The 24,453-nt window shown below is 43.8% G+C and overlaps 1 protein-coding gene across 1 annotated transcript in view; it reads right to left on the bottom strand.

Moving 5' to 3' along the window:
- SORT1 (sortilin 1) overlaps positions 1-24,453 on the bottom strand; it is a 234,401-nt gene that overhangs the window by 110,723 nt on the left and 99,225 nt on the right. Inside the window, exons 10-13 of the mRNA XM_077481349.1 lie at positions 4,040-4,195; positions 3,840-3,946; positions 273-375; positions 13-181 (exon numbers count right to left, since the gene is read on the bottom strand). Coding sequence (XP_077337475.1) covers positions 13-181; positions 273-375; positions 3,840-3,946; positions 4,040-4,195 — 535 coding nt within the window. The remainder of the gene's footprint in view (positions 1-12; positions 182-272; positions 376-3,839; positions 3,947-4,039; positions 4,196-24,453) is intronic.

Below are 24,453 nucleotides of genomic sequence, written 5' to 3'. Positions count from 1 at the left end.
CTATGCTCTTACTTAATGGTGTTGATAGGGATTTCGCTTTGCTCCACTGCCACAATAAGCCCTCCAGAGTCCAAAATAGCATAATGGTGAGGGCCATCCAGTACACGGTTCCACGTGTAACCACCATCATCAGAGAGGTACACACTGGGGCTAGCAACTGACACTGCATCCCCCACACTGCCTGCAACAAAATAATAATATGTGGATAAAATGCATATTGATAAAAAAAAAAAAAAAAACATTTAGCAGTTGACACATGCCTGCATACTTACCATGTGCAATGATAATCCCCACAGCATTGGGCTCAGACATTGGTGGGAGAGGGACTGCAAGTTTCTGTGATATACTATACTGGCCATGAATATGCAGGCTACACTGTATATACACAGTAAAGAAAGAAACAATTACATAGACACTGTACAAAGCATTTTAAACACACATAAAAAAAAGGGCAATTAAATACAATGGAGTTATAATAAATAAAAATTAAATACAATAGAACTATGAGATATTTTCCCTAAAGTGTAACTATGGCCTAGCTATAGATATAGAAACATTTACAGATTTGTAACCAGCGATAAATTGGCTCTAACCCTTTCACTGCCACGTCCGTACAGACCTATAGAAGTGCCACAGGTGCCAAGTCAGTACGGCATACGGACCTCCTTTCTCCCTCTTCTAAAAGCTTATGGTCACTTCAATGACCATAGGCTTATATCAGAATTGTTCAGCAGGTCGAGGGGGGTGGGTGTATTAGTAAACGTGTATAAGAGAGGGTGCATGCAGTGATCACTACTGATCACTGCTATGTGACCACTACTGATCACTGCTATGTGACCACTGACAGCTGATATATTGTATATTGTTACAATGTATCAGAATGTCATTTCCTGGATGTCTCTGTACAGATTTTTCATTTACTGTATTCAAGTTACATAGTTAGTAAAGTTGAATAAAGACACCAGACCAACCTGATTGAGTGTCTACAATTGTCCCTATCCTTGTACATTGCACACTCACATCGGTCCCTACCCTCAAGGAGCCCATGATCCATACTAGGGTCAATTTTGGACAGAAACCAATTAACCTACCTGCATGTCTTTGGAGTGTGGGAGGAAACCGGAGTACCTGGAGGAAACCCACGCAGGCACAGGGAGAAGATGCAAACTCCAGGCAGGTAGTGTCGTGGTTGGGATTTGAACCAATGACCCTTCTTACTGCTAGGCGAGAGTGCTAACCACTACACCACTGTGCCGCTCAAGTAAAGTGACACAGAGAAAAAGTCAGTCAGTCCCTTTCTCTGTCTCAAAAAGAAATATGGGGGTCTGTTTAAACCGATATCTCAAGACCCCCCCCCTCAAAAAACCCAGCACAAACATAGTAAAACGCCCCAGGTCCGCCCGCACTCACCTCCCCTCCACAGATACCTTAGCTTATCCTCCCAGCCAACCCAATCTGCCCTGATTGGCCAGGAGGAGAAGCCGGAAGACTATGGCAAATATTAATGCGCCACTGTCACAAGTGGGTGGGTTCGGGGTGCAATGCTCTTTGCCCCAAGCCCAACCTTTTTCAAGCCAATTAAACCTCAGGTTCTAATCATGTGGTTTGGGGGGGGGGAAATCACACAAACGTACGAGTCCAGCACCCTGCAGGGGGGCGGCGCCCAATCGCCCCTAATGGACTGGCTGCTCCTGGTAAGACCCTTCACATGGAGCAGACTCTGTCCAGGAGACCCGCCTGCTCAACAGGGGATCTGTCTGCTGATCCCCACCGAGCGGGCGGGTGACAGGTCCCTGTTAGCTCCGCTGATGCAGAGTGGACACGGCTCGCTCGGATGGGAACGGACCGCCTATCCAGTTCCATTGGACACCATTGGATCCAATCTGCTAGATGGATGGGGACTGGGATCCCCATCCGTCTTTTAAGCACACTGGATCGGATGCAGGCGGGTGTAAACGAACACATGTCCATTTACATCAGCCTCTCCATAGAGCACAAAGGGTGGTCCGATTGGGCCCGCCTGAAAAACGGACAGGCAGACCCGATCGGTGTGCTTGTGTGAACGGGGCCCAAGGCTTTGTTCACACAGGGCATACAGAGCGTACCTTTACAGGGAAGCACAGTGTTCCATGCATCACTCTGCAGGCCTTCCCATTCATGTAATTTGGGATGTAGCAACTGCACAAATAGAGCCGTTGTTCCAAATTTTACATCCATGTAGGTCCGCATGCATGTTCCTGAGCTCACACAGTGTGTACGGGGTCATGTACCCACATCCACACGTATGTCAGATTGGAAACAGCAGCTATGCCTGTGCAGCCATTGCATGCACGAACACCTGTGCATCCCTGTGCAGCTAAGCATGGCCCTCCATGGGCGTACACTTTAGTATGTCACATGTGAACAATGCTTTAGTACTAATTTAGCAGGAATTTTGTAAGTTATGTTGTGTATGAGCAATATTAATGATTTTGGTGTATTTTTTGTGAAAATAGCGATAAGATGAACATTTGCACAATTATTGCGGGGCCCAAAAAAATCAGTAGCACTTTTTAGTATACAGGTCATGTGCTTTTAGAAAATGTCTAGTTAGAGGGGTATTTTCAAATTTTGAAAGCTGCAAGTGAAAAATGAAAACTTCCAGATTTTTGGGTACTTTAGTTTCACCTTTTTTGCAAAAAGGCGCAAATTAAAAATTTACAAATATTTGTTATTAACTTAATACAGGTAAAGCTCTTAAAATATTTTGTAGGAATTTTGTAAAATTAGCTGTGTTTTTATCGGCTTATAATGGTTCTAGTGTTTTTGCAAATATATTGGTTTGATAAGCATTTGCGCAAATATCACGGAGTCAAAAAAATAAAAATAAATGAGTAGCCCCTTCTTTTTATGCTGCATGGTCATATGCTTTAAGAAAATATATGGTTTTGGGGGTCTTTCACAAATTCTAAAAGCTGTAAAAGGAAAAATGAAAACCTTCAGTTTTGAGAGATTTGGATATTTACACTTTAGCGTCTGTTCAATTTTCATCATTTCGCGAAAAGGCGTAACTTAAAAAAAGTTACAAATATTAGTTATTCATTAACTTAATACAGGTTAAGCTTTTATATTTAGTAGGAATTTTGTAAAATTTGCTGTGTTTTAATCTGCCAATAAGGGTTTTAGTGTATTTTTTGCAAATATATTGGTTTGATAAACAGTTGCACAAATATCGTGGATTCTAAAAAAAAAAAATAAAAAAAATAAAAAAAAAAAAAATCAGCAGTACCTTCCATTTTACCGATCAGGTGCGCTGAGAAAATATATGGCTTGGGGGGTGGGGGTCTTTCATAAATTATGAAAGCTATAAGTGAAAAAAAAAAAGAAAAAAGGAAAAATAGTCTGGCCACCTGAGGGTACAAAATGGAGCACAGGGCCTGCCAGCAAAAGGGTTAAAGAATGTATTCACAGACCTCTGTAGCTACCACGAAACAACCCAAATTTTACAGCAAAGCACCGTGGTCATTTTTTCAGCAGGTCAGCTCATCCTGCACCCCCTCTCAACTGACTAAGAAGCCTACTAATCTATAATGTAAACAAAAAGGTTATTTAGAAAACGGGAGCAAGTTGAGATGAGCCGAGCTGCTTAGGGAACTGAATGAATGCCCACAGCGATTCTTCTGTAAACTTTAAGAACATTTGTGCCACAGTGCCAGCAGTTAGAGAGGTCAGCCAGTAATTGTTTTAAGCTCAGTTACTGTCTTAAGAATATGTAAATACTTCAAACATCCATAGCTTGGCAACAGGAAGGAAAGGCGAGTACAAAGAGAGCTTTTATCAGTGACAGAGACATAACTTACCTTCTCACTGTCTTTTGCCGTTGAGTCACATTTAGCATTTACCGGTTTGTTAATGCGGTTCCACTCCCCTCCTTGATCAAAGCTGATGACAGAATGGACAGAATTATCTGAAAGAAGAAAAGTGTACCCAGAATAAACTGGAAGAATTTGCAATCTAAAATCTGGTAATTACAATGAACATAAAAGCAGCATCTACCAACCTTCCCCAAGAACACTAGTAATGAATACTCCACGGAGGGAGGTCACATTGGTAAAATCAGTTTCTCCTCCTGTTTTGGTATAAAGATGTCGCTCTAAGGATTTGGAATAAACAATGCCTCGATCGTCCGATGTGTATATGGTTCCACAGCCTGTGTCTGAATAAATATCACAAAAGAAAATTACCAATGTTTTTCACTACTTCCTTGGTAACATTCAGCTATTAAACATGACCTACAAGCTGACTTAATACAGTAGTTAAAGTTCAATTCAATGCAGAAATAGACACAAAATTAAAGCAGCGCAGTATTGGTTAATAAAATTGTTAAAGAAGCCCTGTCACCAGCTTAAAACTTCCAAATCTGAACTACAGCATCAGTCTCAATTACAGTTTTTCCATTAAAACTTTTTTTTTTCTCTTTTATAAAAATAAAATTAAAATAAACTCAAAAAAGTGACATTTCTGGGGATTAAAGATGCTCATCTTTGCCAGTTTCTCACTACTACCGCTCCTTCCATCACTCTACCTCACTTGTCTTTCCAAGCAGCTCATTATAGCCTCGCACCATTCCAGACAACCTTCAGCAGCAATAACTTGTGCAACTGTTGAACTTAGTTTTAATTGTTCCTTAGCTGTGTTATGGAGCAACTGTAACAAAGTACAGATGCTGTCTGTGCCACCTTCATTTAAGAAGTTGATTGGGTCAGGTTCCAGTTTTAGAGTCCCTGTATGTGCCTTGTGCCAGCTAGAGACCCTTTTTATGCTGCATTTCAGCTATTTGAACTACTATGCTGGTCTCTAAAGAGGCGCTGACTCTGCCAGGCTCTGGCTCCATTTAAGAAGCAATCTGCTTCCTATGCTGTTTGAGGCTCTATCGAAGAAGACATTAGTTTGTGCCTGCTGTCAACTCCAGCTAAGGAGCAATTAAAAACAAACTTGCCACTGATGTTCCATCATTTACACTTATTCTTTAGCTATACTGACTGACAGCTTACAAACAAGGGAACAGTCACTGAATGAAAAAATGTTTTCCGAATTTCATACAGAGTATCAACTGAGTGACAGCTTTGGGTCTGCTGAGGCCGCTGGCATCGAAACCAAGATGGCATTGGCCAGCAATCTAAAAATATTTGTCGTCTGCAGAAAGTTGACTGCAAAAGACCTAGAAAACTTAAGGCAATTGCATAATAAATTAATCGCTATATTGGATTAGTCTTAAAAGGATCTGGGGACAGGGTCTCTTGTACTTACAGTAAATCTTAACTCTGCCTCCAACAGTCATGCCTCAGTTTTTTGAGCAAGTAGTACATAAAAATCAATAAGAGGGGCGGGATCTGTGTTTCTCAACCGACGAAGAAAAAAAAAAGTTTTTTTTATGGCAAGTACAAAATTTGTATTTTCTTTTTCATCCATTGATGGATGCAGTAACGTAGTACTTAGACATTTAGAAGGTTCAAAAGCAGTCCAATTGAGGTGTTAGAAAATAGGATTTTTATAACAGCTTACCTGTAAAATCCTTTTCTTTTCATACATCATGGGACAGAGCCATAGTAGTTACTATGTGGGTTATAGGCCACCTTCAGGTGATGGACACTGGCTCGCCCTAAATTAAAAAGTGCACTCCCTATATAACCCCTCCCACTGGTGGGAGTACCTCAGTTTTGTAGCAAAGCAAAACACGTGTATACCAAAAAGGGAAGGACCTCTGTGTCCCGTGATGTACTTCAAAGAAAAGGATTTTACCGGTAAGCGGGTTATAAAAATCTTATTTTCTGATCATACATCACGGGACACAGAGCCATAGTAGTTACTATGTGGGATGTCCCATAGCAACGTCAACTGAATGGAGGGAGACACAACAAAAGTAGGGCAACAAGAGACTAGAGGACTCATACTGCAACCTGCAGTACGCTGCACCCAAAGGCGATGTCCTCATGCCTTTTACATCTACTTGATAGAATCTGGTAAATGTATGGACTGAAGACCAAGTTGCGGCCTTGCAGATTTAAGCCATGGAGGCTTGGTGATGCACTGCCCAAGAAGCACTAATAGTCCTGGTGGAGTGCACTTTAATATGAAAAGGAGGAGTTTTCCTCTTTAAGCCATCAGTTTGAACAATCATTTGACAATTCCATTTAGAAATGGTAAACTTCGTTGCTGCCTGTCCTCTTTTAGGACCATCTGGCAACACAAACAAAACATTTGTTTCCGAAATCTGAGCGGTCACTTTCAATAGACCTTGACCGCTCTCATCACATCAAGAAAACGTAGTGACCTTTCTTCCACAGTATCGAAGATCTGTAAAAAACGAAGGCAGAACAATATCCCGGTTTAAATGAAAACGATACTACCTTCAGTAAAAATTCAGCATGGGGCCGCAATACAGCCTCATCCTTATGAGCAACCGATTTTGCTCCTTACAAGAAAGAGCAAACACTGATTTTCTTGCAGAAGATATGGCAACCAAGAAAATTATTTTTCCCCCACCAAGGGAATATCTCGTACTGGCTCCAAAAAAAGCTTCTTCTATAAGTCAACAGGACTAAAATTAAGTCCCAAGGGTTCAGGGGTGACCAAACTGGTGGATTAATCCACGTTACCTCCTGAATAAAATTACGAACCAGAGAGAGGAAGGCATTCGACTGAGTAGATTGGTGCTTTATGATGGAAACCCTTCAGCATATAGGCTTAGGCCCAAAGATGTTGAAATGGATAAATAATCTATATACACAGCCAACAGCTAGAGTTGGGGTAAATGGGAGTATGTCATCCACATTCGAGATGCGGAATGGGACAAGACAGGGGTGCCCGTTATCGCCCCTCCTGTATGTGATAGCCCTGGAACCATTACTTACAAAAAGCGGAAATAATGCTAACATGGGGGGGGGGGTAAAATTGGGGGATGAGGAACATAAAGTGGCGGCATATGTGGATGACATACTCCTATATATGACTAACCCGCGAATGTCCCTTCCTTGTTTAATAAAAGAAATAAGGGATTACAGAGCTCTTTCAAACTTTAAAATAAACCCTATAAAAACAGTTATATTGAATATAGGACTAGATAAGAAGGAAGAGAAACTACTACAGTAAGAATTTCCCTTTTCATGGGAGAAAAAATAAATAACATACCTAGGTTTAAAAATTACAATCTCGGCCCAAGATCTATACCAAGCTAATTATATTCCATTATTAAATGAAATTAAAGCAGAGCCAAGAAACAAAAAAGGGATCACTCACATGGACTGGTAGAATATATTGAAGATGGTGATTTTACCAAAAATTACATATAAATTTCAAATGCTCCCAATTAGTATACCAAAAAGTTTTTTTAAGGTAATAAAAACACTTTTCTTAAATTTTATATGGCAAAACAAAAAACCAAGGGTAAATTATAACTTATTAACTAGGGGGAAAAAAAAGGGTGGGATGGTACTCCGACACATAGGTATTATACAGCAATCACTTTAGCAAGATTGGTGGAATGGGCTAACTTAGGCACTAATAAGAAATGGGTACAAATGGAGGAGATACTCTATGGTACACACTTACAAAAAATTATTTGGATTCTGCCAAAATATAGAATAGAAAGAAATAGGGCACATGAAATAACCTTAACATTTAAAATATGGGATGCATTATACCGTAGTAATAAATGGATATATCATTCTCCACCGATTCCACTTGGGGACAAAAACATTTTTATCCCAGGAATGGGTACGCAATTAGGGAAACAAATGATAAATATACAATTAAAGGATATCACTTTAGGAGGTGAATTAATGTCCAAACAGGAATTAATAAATAAATATGGGTGGCAAAACCTAAAGGAATGGGAGTACCTACAGATTCAAAATTTTTTAAAATCAATCCCAGGTCCAATAAGGGATGAGAACACATTAACACCAATGGAAAAGCTCTGCAACTCAAAAAAAGTAAAAAACATACTGTATTCCGGGTATATGAAATTCTTACAGAAATAGAGGGGCAGGGGGCAATACCCGCTATAGTAAAATGGGAACAGGATATGGGTATTAACTTAGACGAGACACAAATGATAAATGCTGTATATAATTATGCATCGGACATAAGGTCCATAGAAGTAAACTATAAGTGCCTGATAAGATGGTATTTGACACCGGAAAAGCTGCATAGAATATATCCTTCCAAATCCTCACAGTGTTGGAGAGAATGTAAATTACTCGGAACAACATTCCATATATGGTGGGAATGCACCGAATGGGTTTTTTGGTGCCAAAACCGATACCGAAAATGAAAAATACACTAGGCCGAAAACCGAAACTGATACCAAAAAAACAGCACCGATAACGAAAATGACTGTTTTTAAAAATATTTTTATACAGGAGGTGGTCAGAGACTGGCGACATGGTACAGGAGAGGGTTTAGAGACTGGCGACATGCTAAAAGATAAGCGTGTTGTCCCCTGTGCAGTCAGTGATGCTCCTCGTGCAGCCAGTGATGCTCCTCGTGCAGCCAGTGTTGTCCCCTGTGTAGTCAGTGTGCTGTCCCCCGTGTAGTCAGTGATGCCCCCGTGCAGCCAGTGTGTTGTCCTCTGTGTAGTCAGTGATGCCCCCGTGCAGCCAGTGATGCAGCAAAGAGAGAGGAGAGCGGCCTCCGCCGTCTGGTTCAATACATCGCTGGGAACATCACAGCTTTAATTTCAATAGCTGTGTGTTCCCCCGTCGTGCGCAATCGCATATAGCCCCTCCCCCTTGTCGGGGGAACTGTGATAGACAGATCACCCGTCCAATCTGGACGGGTGATCTGTCTAACAATGTTCCCCGAACAAGGGGGAGGGGCTGTATGCGACGGCGCTCTACGGGGGAACACACAGCTATTGAAATGAAAGCTGTGATGTTTCCAGCGCTGTATTGAACTAGACGGCGGAGGCGGCTCTCCTGCGCTATACACCTCCCATGATGGGCGGCATCAGGGGCGGTGCTCCGCCCCCGCCCCATTTTCAGCTCAATTATCGGCCGTTTTTTCCTTTTGGCAAACTGCCAAAAGGGGCATTTTCGGCCGATATGTTTCAGCAGCCGAAATTTCGGTGCATCCCTACCTGAAATAAAACAATATTGGCATAGTATATTAGACTATATAGAGATAATAACCCGGGGACAAGATACCATATTGCCCCTGGGTTTGCTTATTTAATGGCTTAGAGAAAACTACAAACCAATATAAAAAAACCCTAATACCATTTTTACTTATTGCGGCAAAAGCCCTCATCCTTAAAAGATGGTTAGAGATTAAAAAAACCTTCTATTAGAGAATGGATACAGAGAGTAGAGTATATTAATATGGAATATTTAAGTAATATGGAGAAAGATCGAATGAATAGATACTGGGCAACATGGAAAAAGTGGAGATTTAGAATGACTAAAACTTGTATACAGGCAATAGTAGAAGCATCATAAGGTGGATTCAAAGAGGATGAACAGAACATAGGGGGGGTGGGGTGGGGAGGGGAGGAGGAATAGTGGGAAATGAATAAGAGATATATGATAAAGTAGACTGTTTTAAAGATGGATTGTATGGTAAATTATATAATGAAATAAAAAAACTTAAATTATAAAAAACAAAACAAAAAAAAACAAACAAACAACAACCAGAGAGAGGGAAGCAAGTGGTTTCTAATACTATCTGTAGGAATTAAAGGATCCTACCTTTGACATATTACCTGGGGTGCCAACCCCTGGATTTACACCAGGAGACATATGCCTTCCAGATTCTTGGATCTGGAGGCCAGCTTCCTAGCATTTAACCAAATTAGAACTACCGAGACTAACTGCCCACGATCTTACAGAATGTGGGTCTCAATAGCCAAACCGCTAAATTTAGCGTTTGTAAGGTAGGACAGAAAAGCGGACCGAATAGAAGGATTCTTCTTTGACTTGCGTAACTAAATCGGTTCCACTAGGGAACAGAGCTGTTCATGGAGGAGAGGGAAAAAAAAAAAAAAACAAACATCCTCTTCTGAGCTGTAGCAATGATCAGCCCCAAGTATGGCAATCTCCTGATGGATTTAAGGAGGATTTTTCTAGGTTGAGAATCCAACCTAGGTATTCCAGGTAGCTAACTGCTGTGACCAAAGTTTGGATTAAGCAGGCTACCGAATTGATTTATTAAGAGAAGATCTAAGTAGGCTAGTATTGTTACACTTTGAGCCCTTACCCTGGCTAAAGGAGGAGCCGGGACCTTTGTAAACACTCGAGGTGGAGTAGCTAGAACGAAAGGCAGAGCTAGAAAATTTCTAGTGAGCGGGGAATAAACAGCACATGGAAAAAAAAGCATCCTTGATGTTGATTGATGCCAGAAGTCCTCCCCCTTGTAAGACAGAGATAACTGATCGGATTGATTCCATGCGAAAAGAAAGGACTTTTCACTGGATCTTTGGGGACATTTTGATCTGAGAAAACGAGGAGACAGTAACACTGACATTGTTCCTGCCAGACCTTTGAAAACTGTAGAAGCCTTCCACCCACTCGAGCGAGTGAGGGCATCCTTTCATAAGGTTTTAGTATTTTGTTTCGTGGGTTACCTTCCCCAGGTCCTCTTTTGACCCTGGGACTGACCCTGAGGTTTACCTCTTGAATCCTGATGGTGGAGGCCGTCATGACTGGAACTTTTCCCATTAGAAATTCTTTGGATATGCTTATCCAGATTGTCTCCAAAAAAACCTTTCACCATAAAAAAAAGAAACTGGCCAAGAGCTTTTTGCATGGCGCTTCAGCTGACCATTTTTCAACCATAGGATTCTATGCACATGTACCAGCCTTATCATGAGCCGTAAGGCCTGGAGAATAGAATCTTTCATAGCGTCAACTGTAAAACAGAACGCTTCTGATATGCCAGCCAAACCCTGGGCCTGCTGATCAAGAATAACTTTGAGTACCTCTATAAACTGGTCCTTTAAAGACTTAGATCCTCTGAATGCCAGCGCAGGTTTGAATGACTGAACCTGCGAGTGAAAAACTGGAGTTAGACTTACCGTTAACTCTTTTTATAGGAGTCTTCCAGGACAGCCTCTGAGACATAGGGCTCCTCCCTCCGGGACAGAAAACACATTCACCTAAATGGTTAAAATGAGGTCCTCCAGGCCTTTCCCTTCAGTTTCCACAAGAACAGCAGGAAGGCTCTGTAAGACATAACACAATGGCACAACATTAGTATATGCCCTCTTGCTTGAGCTATAAAACTCTGGGTGGGAAACCAGGCTGCCCTGGAAGACTCCTAGAAAAAGAGTTACAGGTAAGTCTAACTCCGGTTTTCTCTTATCGTCTTCCAGGAAAGCCTCTGATATAAGCAAGAAACTTACTCTGTTAGGTCCTCCAGGCAGTGGTCCCACCCTTTCTCCCAAATGCCTGATCCTTAGCAGCCAGGTCCAACCGCTAATGCTTTGCAAACGTGGAGTACCTGGACCACGTCGCTGCTCTGCAGATCTCCTGCGGATTGGCACCGGCCTTGTCTGCCCACAAAGCCGACACCGCCCTAGTTGAATGTGCCTTAACTAGAGGCGCTTGCCTCCCTGCCAACCTGTATGCCTCTAAAAAAACAGTCCTCCTAATTCATCTGGTGATGGTGGATTTAGATGCCTCAAGTCCTTCGCGTGAACCCGCAAAATTCACAAATATTCCGACTTCCTGAAGTCTTTGCTAATTTTTAAATAAGCTAAAAAGGCTACGCCTAACATCAACCAAACTGAATCCTCCTTCCTTATCACCTTCTGAGGAGGAGTAAAACGTTGGCAGGATAATGTCTTGAGTTCTGTGAAAAGTAGAAGAAACCTTGGGGAGGAAACTAGGATCTGTTTTAAGCACAACACTAGCCTCCAAAATCAACAAAAAAGGCTTTTTTTTTTTTTTTTGCTTTTTTCTGCTACTTCAGCGAATTTTCATGAGGCCCAATCAGCTTTACGTTCATTTACGTTTTCCTCATCTTCACATCATTGTAGCTTTATATTTTAATTGTTATTACAAAAATTCCTTTATTCAATTTCCAAAAGGTAAAACAAAAACTATCAAATCTACTCCTGCGAGCCTCTCTCTACATCTTCTACTTATTTCCCCTCCCCCTCCCCCCACCTACATCCCTCTTCTACCTCACTATGCGGGAAAATTAAGTCACCTTCTGTTTACCTTCTTATATTCTCATGTGCTCTGCATAGCTCCATTTTTTTTTACATTTTTCCACTCTTGCCATTTATCTACTATCATCAATCCCTTACCATCGTGGCTGTCCCTTCGCCTATCCATACGGTGGGTTTCTTCTACTGCATCAATCCATTCCCAAATTGGTGGGCTTTCCTCTTTTTGCCAGTTCTTAGGTATCAATCTTTTTGCGGCGTTTAAGAGGTGTGGGACCAGTGACTCTTGATACTTTTTTATTTCCCCTTTGGTACCATGGAATAATACTATCCATGGATCCTCTGGGATTGTAATGTTAGTAATTTCTTTTACATAATGTAAAATCTTTTTCCAGTATTTGATTTTTGGGCAACTCCACCACAAGTGGGTTATATATCCCGCCTTCTTGCACCCTCGCCAACAGTCCCCTGACTTACTCGGTTGAAATTTATGAATTTTATCTGGAGTAGCATACCATCTAGAAATACATTTGTAGTTCATTTCTGCTGTATAGCTATCGGCAGCCGACCTATGTATAAGTTTATAAATTTTCCCCCCCCGAGTGCTTTTATCACATTGTGCGCCTAATTCCTTTTCCCATTTCTGTATAAAAGGCGGGCTCTCCAGCTCCCCTCCCTCGGTCAGGAGCCTATACAGCTTGGAGATTATCCCCTTAGGGTTATCTGTTGAGCATAACTGCTCAAAAGGCGACAACTCATCTTCCGTTCTTAATGGCTGCGGTAGGCCCCCTACAAAGTGAACCAGCTGGAGGTACCGCCACTCGTCTATTCTTCCTAATTCCCCTTTGTGTTTTAATTCGTGCAGTGACAAGATCCTCCCATCTTTTATAATGTCTCTTACCTGTGCCTTCTTTTTCAACCAGTTCCCACTATTAATTTTTAACCCTGGAGGAAAATATTCATTCTCTTTTAACTCTATAAGTGGGAAGTTGTACTGGCCATTCAATTGCTTGTACACCCCATCCCATACCCTAAGTGCATTACGTGTCAAAACATTTGTGTTCGGGTCAAGTGTCCTATATTTTGGCGGATTCCACACCATCTTATTCAACTGTGCCTTACTAAAAGTGTTTTCTAAGTTTACCCATCTTTTCCCCTTGTTATTTTCCCTTACCCACTCTACTACTCTCGACAGCACGATCGCTTTGTAATATTTTTGTATGTCGGGTATAGCTAACCCCCCTTGTTTTTTACTTAGTTTCAGGGTAGTGAAGGGGACTCTCGGTTTTTTATTATTCCAGATAAACCCCATTAACAATGCCTTCATCTTTGTGAAATAATACTTCGGCACCGCTATGGAGATCATCTGGAATTTATACAAAATGTTGGCACAATAAACATCTTAAGTGTGCTAACACGTCCCATCCAAGTCAATGATCTATTTACTAATCTATTGCTTTCTTTCTTGACTTTATCCAATAATGGGATAAAGTTTAATTTGTACATTTTCTCCACTGAGGTCGCAAGTTTTATTCCAAGGTAATACAATTCCTTCCGCCAAGGAAACTCACTCTTTTTGGAGCCTACATTTTTCCGATTTACCCGTATTTATGTTAAGTACCTCTGATTTTGCTTGGTTGATTTTAAAGTTCGAGAGTTGGCCATACTGTGCTACCACCTCCATCAACTTGGGCATAGTATTGCTTGGTTTACTAATAGAGTAATCATCGGCAAAAGCAGCAAATTTGTGTTCTTCCTTTCCTATTTCAATTCCCTCAATCTGTGGATCATTGCGAATCATGGCAAGCAGTGGCTCTAAAGATAGCACAAACAGGAGGGGTGACAGAGGGCATCCCTGTCTCGTCCCATTTTTCATCTCAAAAAGGTAGGGATAACGTACCATTAATCTTGACCCTAGCGGTCGGATGACTATATAGTGTCCTAATCCTCTGAACCATTTTTGGTCCCACTCCCATTGCCTCCAATGTCCGGAACATAAAGCCCCAGTCCACCCTGTCCTAGGCCTTCTGGGCATCAATCGACAGGAGTAGGCTTGGGCTCCCTCTCTCACCCACCTGGGACAGAAGGAGTAATGTTCTCACCCCATTGTCCCTTCCCTCCCTTCCTGGTATGAAGCCCACCTGGTCGGAATGTACCAGTGAGTGCATCAGGGCCTTCATTCTGCTTGCCAAAACCTTGGCAAAAAGTTTTGTATCGGCATTGAGTAGTGATATAGGCCTATAATTAGGACACATAGTCTCATCCTTCCCCCTCCTTCCGGATAACAGTTATAGATGCAGACACTGCCTCCTTGCTCATTTCATACTCTACGCCAAGTCCATTCATATAGCTACATAGATGCGGGATTAATATTGTCTTAAATTTCTTAAAATAGTATAAAGAGTAAACCCGTCCGGGCCTGGACTTTTTCCCGAGGCTGAATCCATAAGTGCCTTAATTAATTCCTCCTCTGATATAGGTCTATCCAACAGTTCCTTTTCCAGCTCAGTCATTTTTGTTAATTGAGCCTTTTCCAGGAATGCCTCCATTTTTAATTCCTTTTCCTCCGCCTTCAATCCCACGGACTGATCTACTGAATACACTTTCTCATAGTAGTTTTTAAATATTTCCGCTATCTCTTTTGTTCTATAGACCATGTCCCCTTTACCTGTCTGAATTCTTTCTATGTAATTTCTGGATTTTTTCTTTTGTAGTCTTCTTGCCAAGTATTTAGTGGGTTTATTCTCCCCATAATACCTTTCCTTGGCTATTTGAAGTTTTTTTGGGTTTCCTGTTCCATCAAGATTTTTAATTCATCCAGTTTAGTTATTAGTTTTTGAAGGATTGTTTTATCTTGATTCAGGTGTTTTTTATGTTGCTGTTCTGCTCTATATATTTCCTCCAATAAAATTTTAATTATTTCCGATCTCTTTTTTTTTTCCTGGCTCCCAATGATATCAAGATCCCCCTGATATAGGCCTTGTGGGCCTCCCATATGTTTTGCCTTGATGTATTCTCTGTATCATTTATCGCAAAGTATTGTTCTAATTCTTTGCCAACCCTCTCTTCCCCTTCCGCGTCCTGAATCAATTCCTCATTTAAACGCCAAGTAAAATGTTTCCTTTCCTCCCCCTTATTAACAACTTCATCTTAACCGGGGAATGATCAGAAAGTGTAGCTATCTCGATCCTAGTCTCCACTACCATTTCCAAGATTTTATGGTCTACAAAAATGTAATCGATCCGGGAGTACGTCCCGTGTACAGGGGAATAAAACGTGAAATCTTTCCCATTTGGATTCTGGACTCTCGATGCATCCACTAATTGGCATGCATGCAGTTTTTGTTTAATCCTTTTTAATTGCACCTTACTAGTCCCCTGCACACCGGACGTACTGTCCAATCCCGGTTCTATACAAAAATTCAAATCCCCCCCATCAAGATCACAGGTCCTCTCCCAAAGTCTGTCAGCTTTCCCAAAATACCCACCAGATATTTTGTAGAGTCACGATTGGGGGCGTATATATTAACCAGGGTACACTCCATTTCTCCCAATTTGCCTTTTAGGGCAATATACCTTCCCTCCGGGTCTACTAATCTATCTTCCAAATGAAACTATCTTCTTAGCAAACCCTATTGCCACCCCCCTTTCTCTGTTTGTTATCGCGTCTCCATAGTACCATACTGGAAAATCCTTGGAATATAACTTAATATTTGCCTCGTGGGAGAAATGGGTTTCCTGTAAAAAGATCACTTCAGCATTATAACGTTTGAGCTCCTTTAAGATCTTGTGCCTCTTACTCGGTGTGTTTAGCCCTTTGACGTTATACGTCATAAAGTTTATAGCCAACATCTGAAGTCTCTTGTTTTGCTATGCAGATTTACCTTCTTACTTCTAAACTGAAACATTATTTTCCCCCGCATAGGTTCCCCCCCCCCCCCCCCGGGCCCATACTCGGCCTTTAACTCGCCGATGGTCCTATACAGCTTAACCATCTTTGAGTCACCTCGCCAGGGTAAGCTCAAACATGTGTCGCATCCCCCCCCCCCCCCCAAAGAAAGACCGTGACGGGGGGACCTGCCGGCTTTCACCACATCCGACTCCTCCCATCCCTCCACTCCCATACCCCCCCTAGAGACCCACCAGGTCCTCATCCGTCCATCCCGGTAGGTCCGGCACCTGCAGATCTAATTTTTTACAAAAATCCACTAATTCCTCCGGGAATCTCAGCCTTGCCGACACCCCCCTCCCCAAAACCAGGAACCCCCAGTTATATCTGATATTCCGCTTCTTCATCACCTCCAATAATGGTTTTAAGAGCCTTCTCCTTGTCAGTGTCTCCGGGGCTAAGTCCATATATATTTGCAACTATGCCCTCATATCGGGCTACTGCTCTTCCTCTCAACTTCTCCCATATGTCTGCTTTGTCCTCATAGGACCTAAATCTCACTATTATATCTCGGGGTCTATCTGATCCTTTATTTCTAGGTTGGCCGACCCGGTGTACTCGCTCCATCGTGGGAAATTCTTCCTCCCCTTTATCCAGAAGTGGGTTAAATATTATTTTCATCATTTTTTTTTTTTTTTTTAGGTCTTCACCTCTAACTTCTGGTACAAATCGGATTCTCATTTTGTCTTCTGCTACGATTTTCTTGGTCTTCTAATCTATATAATAATCTCCTCTGGTTTTGCTGGGAAAGTTTAACCAATTCCTTCAGTTTAGAGACCTCCTGGGCCTGGTTATCTAATCTTTCCTCCGTCGCCTCTACTCTTAACAGGTGTCCTAAATCTGCACGTAGCAAGTTGCTATCGGCTTTAATAGAATTTTCCGGTCGCGTGAGCATTTCCATCAAATTGCCTTTTGTTGGTAATTGGTCCTCTATTCTTTGTTCCTCCAATTTACTTATTTCTGAGTCGCTATTGTTTATTGATTCCTCTCTGGACTGGTCTGGGGTCTCCCCGGATTTTTCCTCTATCCCTTTTTTCCTTGCTGTTTTGGGGTGTTGTCTGATTCCTTCCTGATTTTTAGGACTTAAACCTTGAGTCATGTACTGTTTTTATTGAACTATCATTCACTCTGTCCTTTGAAATTTTCCGGGGGCCCCCCTTTGTTTTACTCAGATTTACTCATGGTAGCTTCCTTTGGCCTTCTTATTCATTTCTCCAGTTTCCCGGTTTTCCTTTTTATCTCCCTCCTAGATAGGAGGGGTCCTTCCCCTTTTTCTTACTTATCCTTTCTCTCCTGCTTATAGTCTTTCAAACCTATTTCGCAGTGGGCTCAATGTCCCTCTCACTGGGGGGTCTACTTTGACTCCTGGTTATCTGGGGTCGTCTCAAAGAAATTACTGACCATACGTCACCAGTATCTCCTCGGTTACCTCCCGCTTCTGGGCATCAGAATTTAACAAAATGCTATCGCAGACCCCATACAGATCCCTTTCCTATATTCTTACGGCTATGGAGTTTTTAAACTTTTTACTTCGTAGATTCACGGTTAGGAAAGTAATTTTCCCATCTATAGGAGTTTGCTTTATGCTTTTTCCTTCCTTTCAAAGGAGAATGCGGATATCGGCTCCCCCCTATTACCATTCCGGATCATCAGCAATTTATGGGGTCTTTACTCAGTCTTTCACCCTTTCTTCCCTGGCCTAAGCAGGGGGATCCCAGGCAGTGATATTAACTAATATCCTTGCATCTTTTCTGTATAGGAAAAGAAAAACAGAGACATCCAACTTGGCAGGTTCTACTTTCGCCAGTTTAACGGGTTTTCAGGGCCGCCCTCCCCAGACCCCTTGTCGCCCGCCACTCCTCCATGGAACAACAATCCAATAGTACAATGTATATTATGTATACTACCGTTCCTCCTGGGGGTATATTGATACTTCTGGGATATCAATCCACGGATTTCATAATGTCACCCATGCCCCGAGTCCTCTCTTTCTCCTTTTCATATAATTAAATAATAATATTCACCTATCCCAGGCATTTATATCAGAAAAAGGGAAAAAATAAAAATAAAAAAACAAACAGTATCCACGGCACATCCCCTTTAGAGACAGCTTAACTTAGTCCCCTTTACAGCTATTCGAATACCGGAATTCTTACCAGTTCCTTACAGTGTTTAAAAAAGGTCTCCTGCTTCTCATAACAGGTATCTCAGATCTCATTCAATTCATACCTTTTAATTCAGCTCTTCACCATCCTGATGCCTCCTATCCATCCTAAATATATTGCACTTCTCCAGGGATCACTTGTCCAGGTTATCCCCCAGACAGTAATACAAACCTCAAGCAGAGAGTCAATGAAAACAGTGAAGCAGAGTCAATAGAAGCAGGCGGGGGGATAGGGAAGAGGACGAGCCGCCATACACCTTACCACCGCGGATGCCCCTGCTGTTCGTATTTCCTTCGGTCTGCCGACACAGATCCCAGCACACATCCGGTCGCACCGGGGGTTCCGCAGCTCTTAGCCGGCTCGGGGTCCGTCAACATCCAGCCCGGAGCCTCTCACTCTCCAGCACTGCCTGTTCCTCATAGCCCCGCTCGCTCTCCTGCAGACACATGCTGGCTCCTCCCTCCTGGTCAGAGGTCACGTCAGCTCGTCTAATCGAGAGCGCCTGCAACTCACTCACTCACTCTTCTGGCTGAGGTAATTGCAATCAAAAAAAATCTGTTTTTAGAAATACCCATTTAGTATCAGATTTCTCCAGAGGTTTGAAGGGCCTGGACCTGGAGATGGCTTTAAAGAAATTCTTTACAAAAACGATCTTGCTGCAGGGGGGACCTGAAGAAAGACGCTTAAAGCAGCACCCTGTACCTTCAAGGTGCTGACAGAAAGCCCTAATTCCACTCCTGCTGGAATACCTGGATCTTCCTGCACCTGTTCTGCCAACCAGGAATTGAACCTCTTCCACACCTTGGTGTAAATGGCCCTGGTCACTGGCTTATGGCATTCTAAGTCTTGATGACCCATTTCCGAAAAAACCTTGGGGCCTTAATAGCTGTTCCTCAGATACCACGCTGTAAGTCTGAGGGTCTCTATTTGAGGATGCCGGATAGGACCCTGTGTAACCAGATCCTTCCCCCTTGGAAGAGAAATCTGAGGATATATTAGCAATTTCTTTAGAAGTGCAAACCAGGCCCTTCTTGGCCAAAACGGGGCCATCAGAATGAGATCCGTTACCTGGATCTGAAATTTCCCGAAGGACCGCCGCAACCAGCCTTACTGGGGGAAAGGCATAGCACAGATTGAACTGCCATGCACTGCCGAAGGCATCTATACCTCTGGCTTGATTCTGCAAGTGCAGGGAGAAGAACTAAGCAACCTTCTTGTTACTTTCTGAGGCGAACAAATCCACTTCTGGTATGCCCCAAGTCCTCACCACCTGCTCGAACACGTCCTGGTTGAGTGACTATTCATCCTGTTTCACACACTGGCAACTGAGAAAGTCCGCCAGCGAGTTCTGAGCCCCCTTTAAATTAACCGCTGACAGCAACACTAGATTAATCTTGGCCCAAGAGAAAATTTCTCCTGCTATCTTCTGCAAAGCAGGGCTCCGGGTTCCCCCCCCCCCCCCCCGCTTGCTATATAGACCACAACAGCTGCATTGTCCGACCTTACTTGGAGGTGTTGTCCCCTTATTTTTTGCTGGAAGGCTACTATCGCCTTCTGTACTGCCAGCAATTCCCTCTGATTTGAGGTCCGTCTGGCTTCCAGCTGAGACTGGGATCCTTGAGCCAGATCCTTTTCCAGGTGTGCACTCCAGCCGAAAGAGCTGGCGTCTGTTGTCAGCACCAGAGCTGTTAGTCTGAACCACAACGGACCCCTGTCCAACTTGTGACTGGTTCGGCACCACCACAAAGTCCTTTTGACCCTGGTAAGTATCAGCATGGGTTGATCCAAGCCCTGTTGGCTGCCATCCCAGCAAAGCAGAAGAGCCTGCAGCGGGCGCTGGCGAATCCTTGCCCAAGGGACTGCCGGAAAACAGTATGTCATTAAGCCTATCACTCATGACATCTCTGACCTGGGCTTTCGGATTGGTCTGAAGCCACGCTACTGCCAGACCTACCTTCTCTATCTTCTCTGATGTGAGAAAGACCTTCCCCTCTACAGAGGAGATTCTGTAACCCAGATACAGTACTTCCTGCGTTCTCTTGGTTGGTTGGACAAGTCCCAGTTGATCCCAACCCAGGAAGTGTTGCGCCTCCTGTAGATCCTCTTCTAGCTGCTGGTAAGACCGGGCGACAAACAGAAGATCATCCAAATAGGGGGATCACCTTAATGGCCCTGACACGCAGCGGAGCTAGGGCTTCTTTATAAAAATCCTGGGAGAGGATGGTAGGCCAAACGGAAGTGCTCTGGAACTGGAGAATTTCCGAGTTCACCCTGACTGCCAACCTGAGAAAATTTCTGGAATTGCAGCTGTATCGGTACATACAAATAAGCGTCCCTGAGGTTGATTGTTGCCATAAAGCAATCGGGAAACAGGAGGTTCATTATCGTAAAGATTGACCCCACCCTGAACCACTTGTACCTGATAAAACTGTTCAGGGGCTTGAGATTGAGGATCAACCTGAATTTGTCTGATGGCGTTCGAACTACAAACACGTGGGAATATACCGCTTGTCCGTGTTCCGCATCTGGTACTCGGCTGATGACCTGTTGTTCTAACAACTCTCCCAAAAGCAGACTCAGAGCTTCTGCCTTCTCCCAGTCTCTGGGTAACTTGGTTACTAGGAAGGTAGGTGGGGGAATGGCACTGAACGCCAACTTGTAACCTTTTCTTAATATCTCTAATAAAACGGCCTTGAAGTTGCGTTGGTCCATTGTGGGAGGAAATCCCCCAACCTTCCACTCACTGGAACACAGGAGTCACTGGGGATTTTGATGTGGTCTGAGGAGGATTGAATAGTATTCCTCCTCTGCCTTGTCCCTTGTGAACCGACCAGAGTTTTTTAGGCCGACCCCCTCTCTCCTGCTGTTTGTAGCCTAAGCCTTCGAAAAAAAAAAAAAAAAAAAAAAAAAAAAACAAACACACACCTGCTCTCAGGCTTCTTCTCTGGAAAGGCTTTCTTCTTGTCCTGGGAACGTTCCAGGGCCCCCTGGAGCCCAGGGCCAAAAAGGTGGTTGCCTAAGAAAGGCAATCCACAAAGCCTGAGCTTTGACGCTGCATCTCCCGACCAGGCTTTCAGCCATACAGCCCTTCTTGCCGCGTTAACCAAAGCCGCAGACCTGGCTGCTAGCTTTCCGACTGGCTCCTTAGTGTTGTCACAGCCTCTGCTGGATCTACACAGGCTCCAGATGCACAAGCCCCACACGCTGCGCCTTGAAACTGGAACCTTCCTTTCCTGGCACCCCCCCGATGATGCGGTTTCGCCGGAAGCTGTGTCACTTCCATTTGTTGGAACGCAGAAGCCCCTCCTCGGACGCACGTACGTTCGCTACCGTACCCGGAACAGACGTCCCGCATGCCTCGTGGACGCCATTCGCTTTTGGGCGCCATTTTTCCAATGAAGGACAACGACCAGTTTGTGCGACAAAAATGGAGGTAGGGCATCCGCCGCTCTTCAGAGGTCCAACTCTCCCTGAATTTATAGGCAGCGGTGTACAAGCAGCCCTCTTCACTGCACTAGACAGAGGGACGCTTTGGGCAGAGAAGAAGGTACTTCAGAGCCTCCCCCCAGGACAGTCCTGGAACATGGAGCTCCCCAGGTTTCTCACATGCTTTCTTCCACACATAACACAAAAAGTGAAGGGGAAGGCCTGGAGGGTTTACTTCCTCTTTAAATCTGTAAATGTTGTCATGCCTATGTGTCGCCACTGGGGGCTGTATTGAGCACTTGCGTCTCATGCTTCTCAGAGAGCTCACGTTTGTCTGGGAAACAGCAAGTTTCTCTTCCTTCCATGCAGCAAGACCTCCAGTAAGTCTGGGGGGTTCCTTCTCCCCATCGGATGCCCCCCCCCCCCTTTGCCTTTTTTCTTTTTTTTAACAGCGCGCTGCTCGGCGGCTTCCAGGGCCCACCCCCTCCCTTCTGCCATTCCTCTTTTTTCTCCCCGTGGATCCTATAGGATCTGGGGCCCGCGGTCGAGCGGGAAAAAGCAATTTAAAAAAAAAAAAAGGGGGGGGGGGGTGGGGCTTGCGTGACGTTGGTGTCCTCCAACGTCCAGCATGGAAAGGTCCTGGTTTTTAAAGCACCATTGTGTTATTTATGCTGCAGAAGGGACACGAGACATGAGGTTGGTGACAGGCATTCCTTTGACACATTTTACTACTGCATCTAGTGGAGCATTAATAGCAGTGATAGAGCTGAACTATTTCTCAAGCAGTGGATTCTGCTAGTACCTCTGCTTTGTGCATTGGGCTATGGCAGAAGGGGGGTAAAAACACAAATAAAGGGCTCTAGAAAGACGTCACACAGAAGCCTAGATCCATCCCAGTAAGATGGCATCATCCCCTGAGAGTAATATGGCTGGTCACGGTGAGCTGTCAGGAGGGGCAAGTTTTGCAGCTGCTCTTAAACACTGCAGACCCTGTTTATATTACTAGGAGGTTTTTCCTTCAACTGTTTTAAGCTTGAAGTAAAAGTTTGATGCTTTAATTGCATCCCAGAGTGGGACTAAGCGCAACACAGGTCCCCATCCATTGCGCAGGACCCTCATACTGAGGAACAAGAAGCAAGAGATGGTAAATTTCTAGGACAAAAGAAAAGGCTGATGTCTCCTCTTCCAAAGAACCTGATGCAAAGTATCAAGCTTGCAGGAAAGGTTTACAGTCGCTCACTGAATTTGTCCGCTACACATTTTTACTGCCAGTAACGCAGTCGGTCGACGAGCTCACTTCTACTTTAGGTTCACTAAAGCTTCCCCAATCTGTTCATGCTTTCCTATCCGTTCTTCTTATATTTTGTTATTGTATTTTTATTAATTTTTTTTATTTTTTCCCCTCTGAAAAAGTTCTCAGTACTTTATTTTATGGAGGCTGAAACAGAGCTATCTGAAATAAATCTGCTATAAAAAGGTGTACCACATCCCCAGAAGGATAGAATAATTGAGAAACCCCCTAGAAGTGGGACTTTATAGCTACTACCATATTCACATACGTAGGAAAATATATATAAAAAAAATACATAATTACAATATCACAGAAGCATATAAATACCGTATATACTCGAGTATAGGCCGACCCGAATATAAGCCGAGGCCCCCAATTTACCCCCAAAAAAACTGGCAAACTTATTGACTCGTGTATAAGCCGAGGGTGAGACATGCCTGTCCATCCCTGTGTGTGTGTCCGTCCCTGTGTGTCCGTCCATCCCTGTGTGTCCGTCCATCCCTGTGTGTGTGTGTGTCCATCCATCCATCCATCCCTGTGTGTGTGTGTGTCCATCCATCCATCCATCCCTGTGTGTGTGTGTCCATCCATCCATCCCTGTGTGTGTGTGTCTCCATCCATCCATCCATCCCTGTGTGTGTGTGTGTGTCTCCATCCATCCATCCATCCCTGTGTGTGTGTGTCTCCATCCATCCATCCATCCATCCCTGTGTGTGTGTGTGTCTCCATCCATCCATCCCTGTGTGTGTGTGTCCATGTGTGTGTGTGTCCATGTGTGTGTGTGTCCATGTGTGTGTGTGTGTGTGTCCAGCCTACCTGTGTCCCGAGCCTCCGTCCCGTGCCTTGCCTCCTTGCCTCCGTCCCGTGCCTTGCCTCCTTGCCTCCGTCCCGTGTCGTGCCTCCTTGCCTCCGTCCCGTCCCGTGCCTTGCCTTGCCTCCGTCCCGTGCCTTGCCAGGATCGCCGCTCTTCGTCGGCGCCTCGGCGGCCATTCTAAAATTCAAAAGCCGTGCCTCCGCCTTCGCCTGTGATAGGCGGAACACTGAATTTCCCAGCAGCCTGTGTTCCGCCTATCACGGACATCGTCTCATCCTCGTACTACGGACGAGGATGAGACGATGTCCGTGATAGGCGGAACACAGGCTGCTGGGAAATTCAGTGTTCCGCCTATCACAGGCGGAGGCGGAGGCGGAGGCGCGGCTTTCGAATTGTAGTATGTCCGCCGTCTGTCTGCTCGATACGCTGATCGAGCAGTCAGACGGCGATGACTCGAGTATAAGCCGAGGGGGGCACTTTCAGCCTCAAAAAAGAGGCTGAAAATCTCGGCTTATACTCGAGTATATACGGTAATCAAGGATGCATAACAATACACAAAAAATCATGGATAGGTGTAATGGAGTAACCCAAACCCAGAGACGAGCCATATTCTCCTTCATCAGGGTTTTTTTTTTTCAGGTAACACCATATAGCCTAATCGCTA

Source organism: Lithobates pipiens, unplaced genomic scaffold, assembly GCF_037356315.1.
Source record: "Lithobates pipiens isolate NorthernLeopardFrog02 unplaced genomic scaffold, aLitPip1_a1.2 Scaffold_16, whole genome shotgun sequence".
Taxonomy (NCBI): Eukaryota; Metazoa; Chordata; class Amphibia; order Anura; family Ranidae; genus Lithobates; species Lithobates pipiens.
Note: the sequence above shows the minus strand (reverse complement) of the source record. Positions and strands in the feature narration are given on the sequence as shown.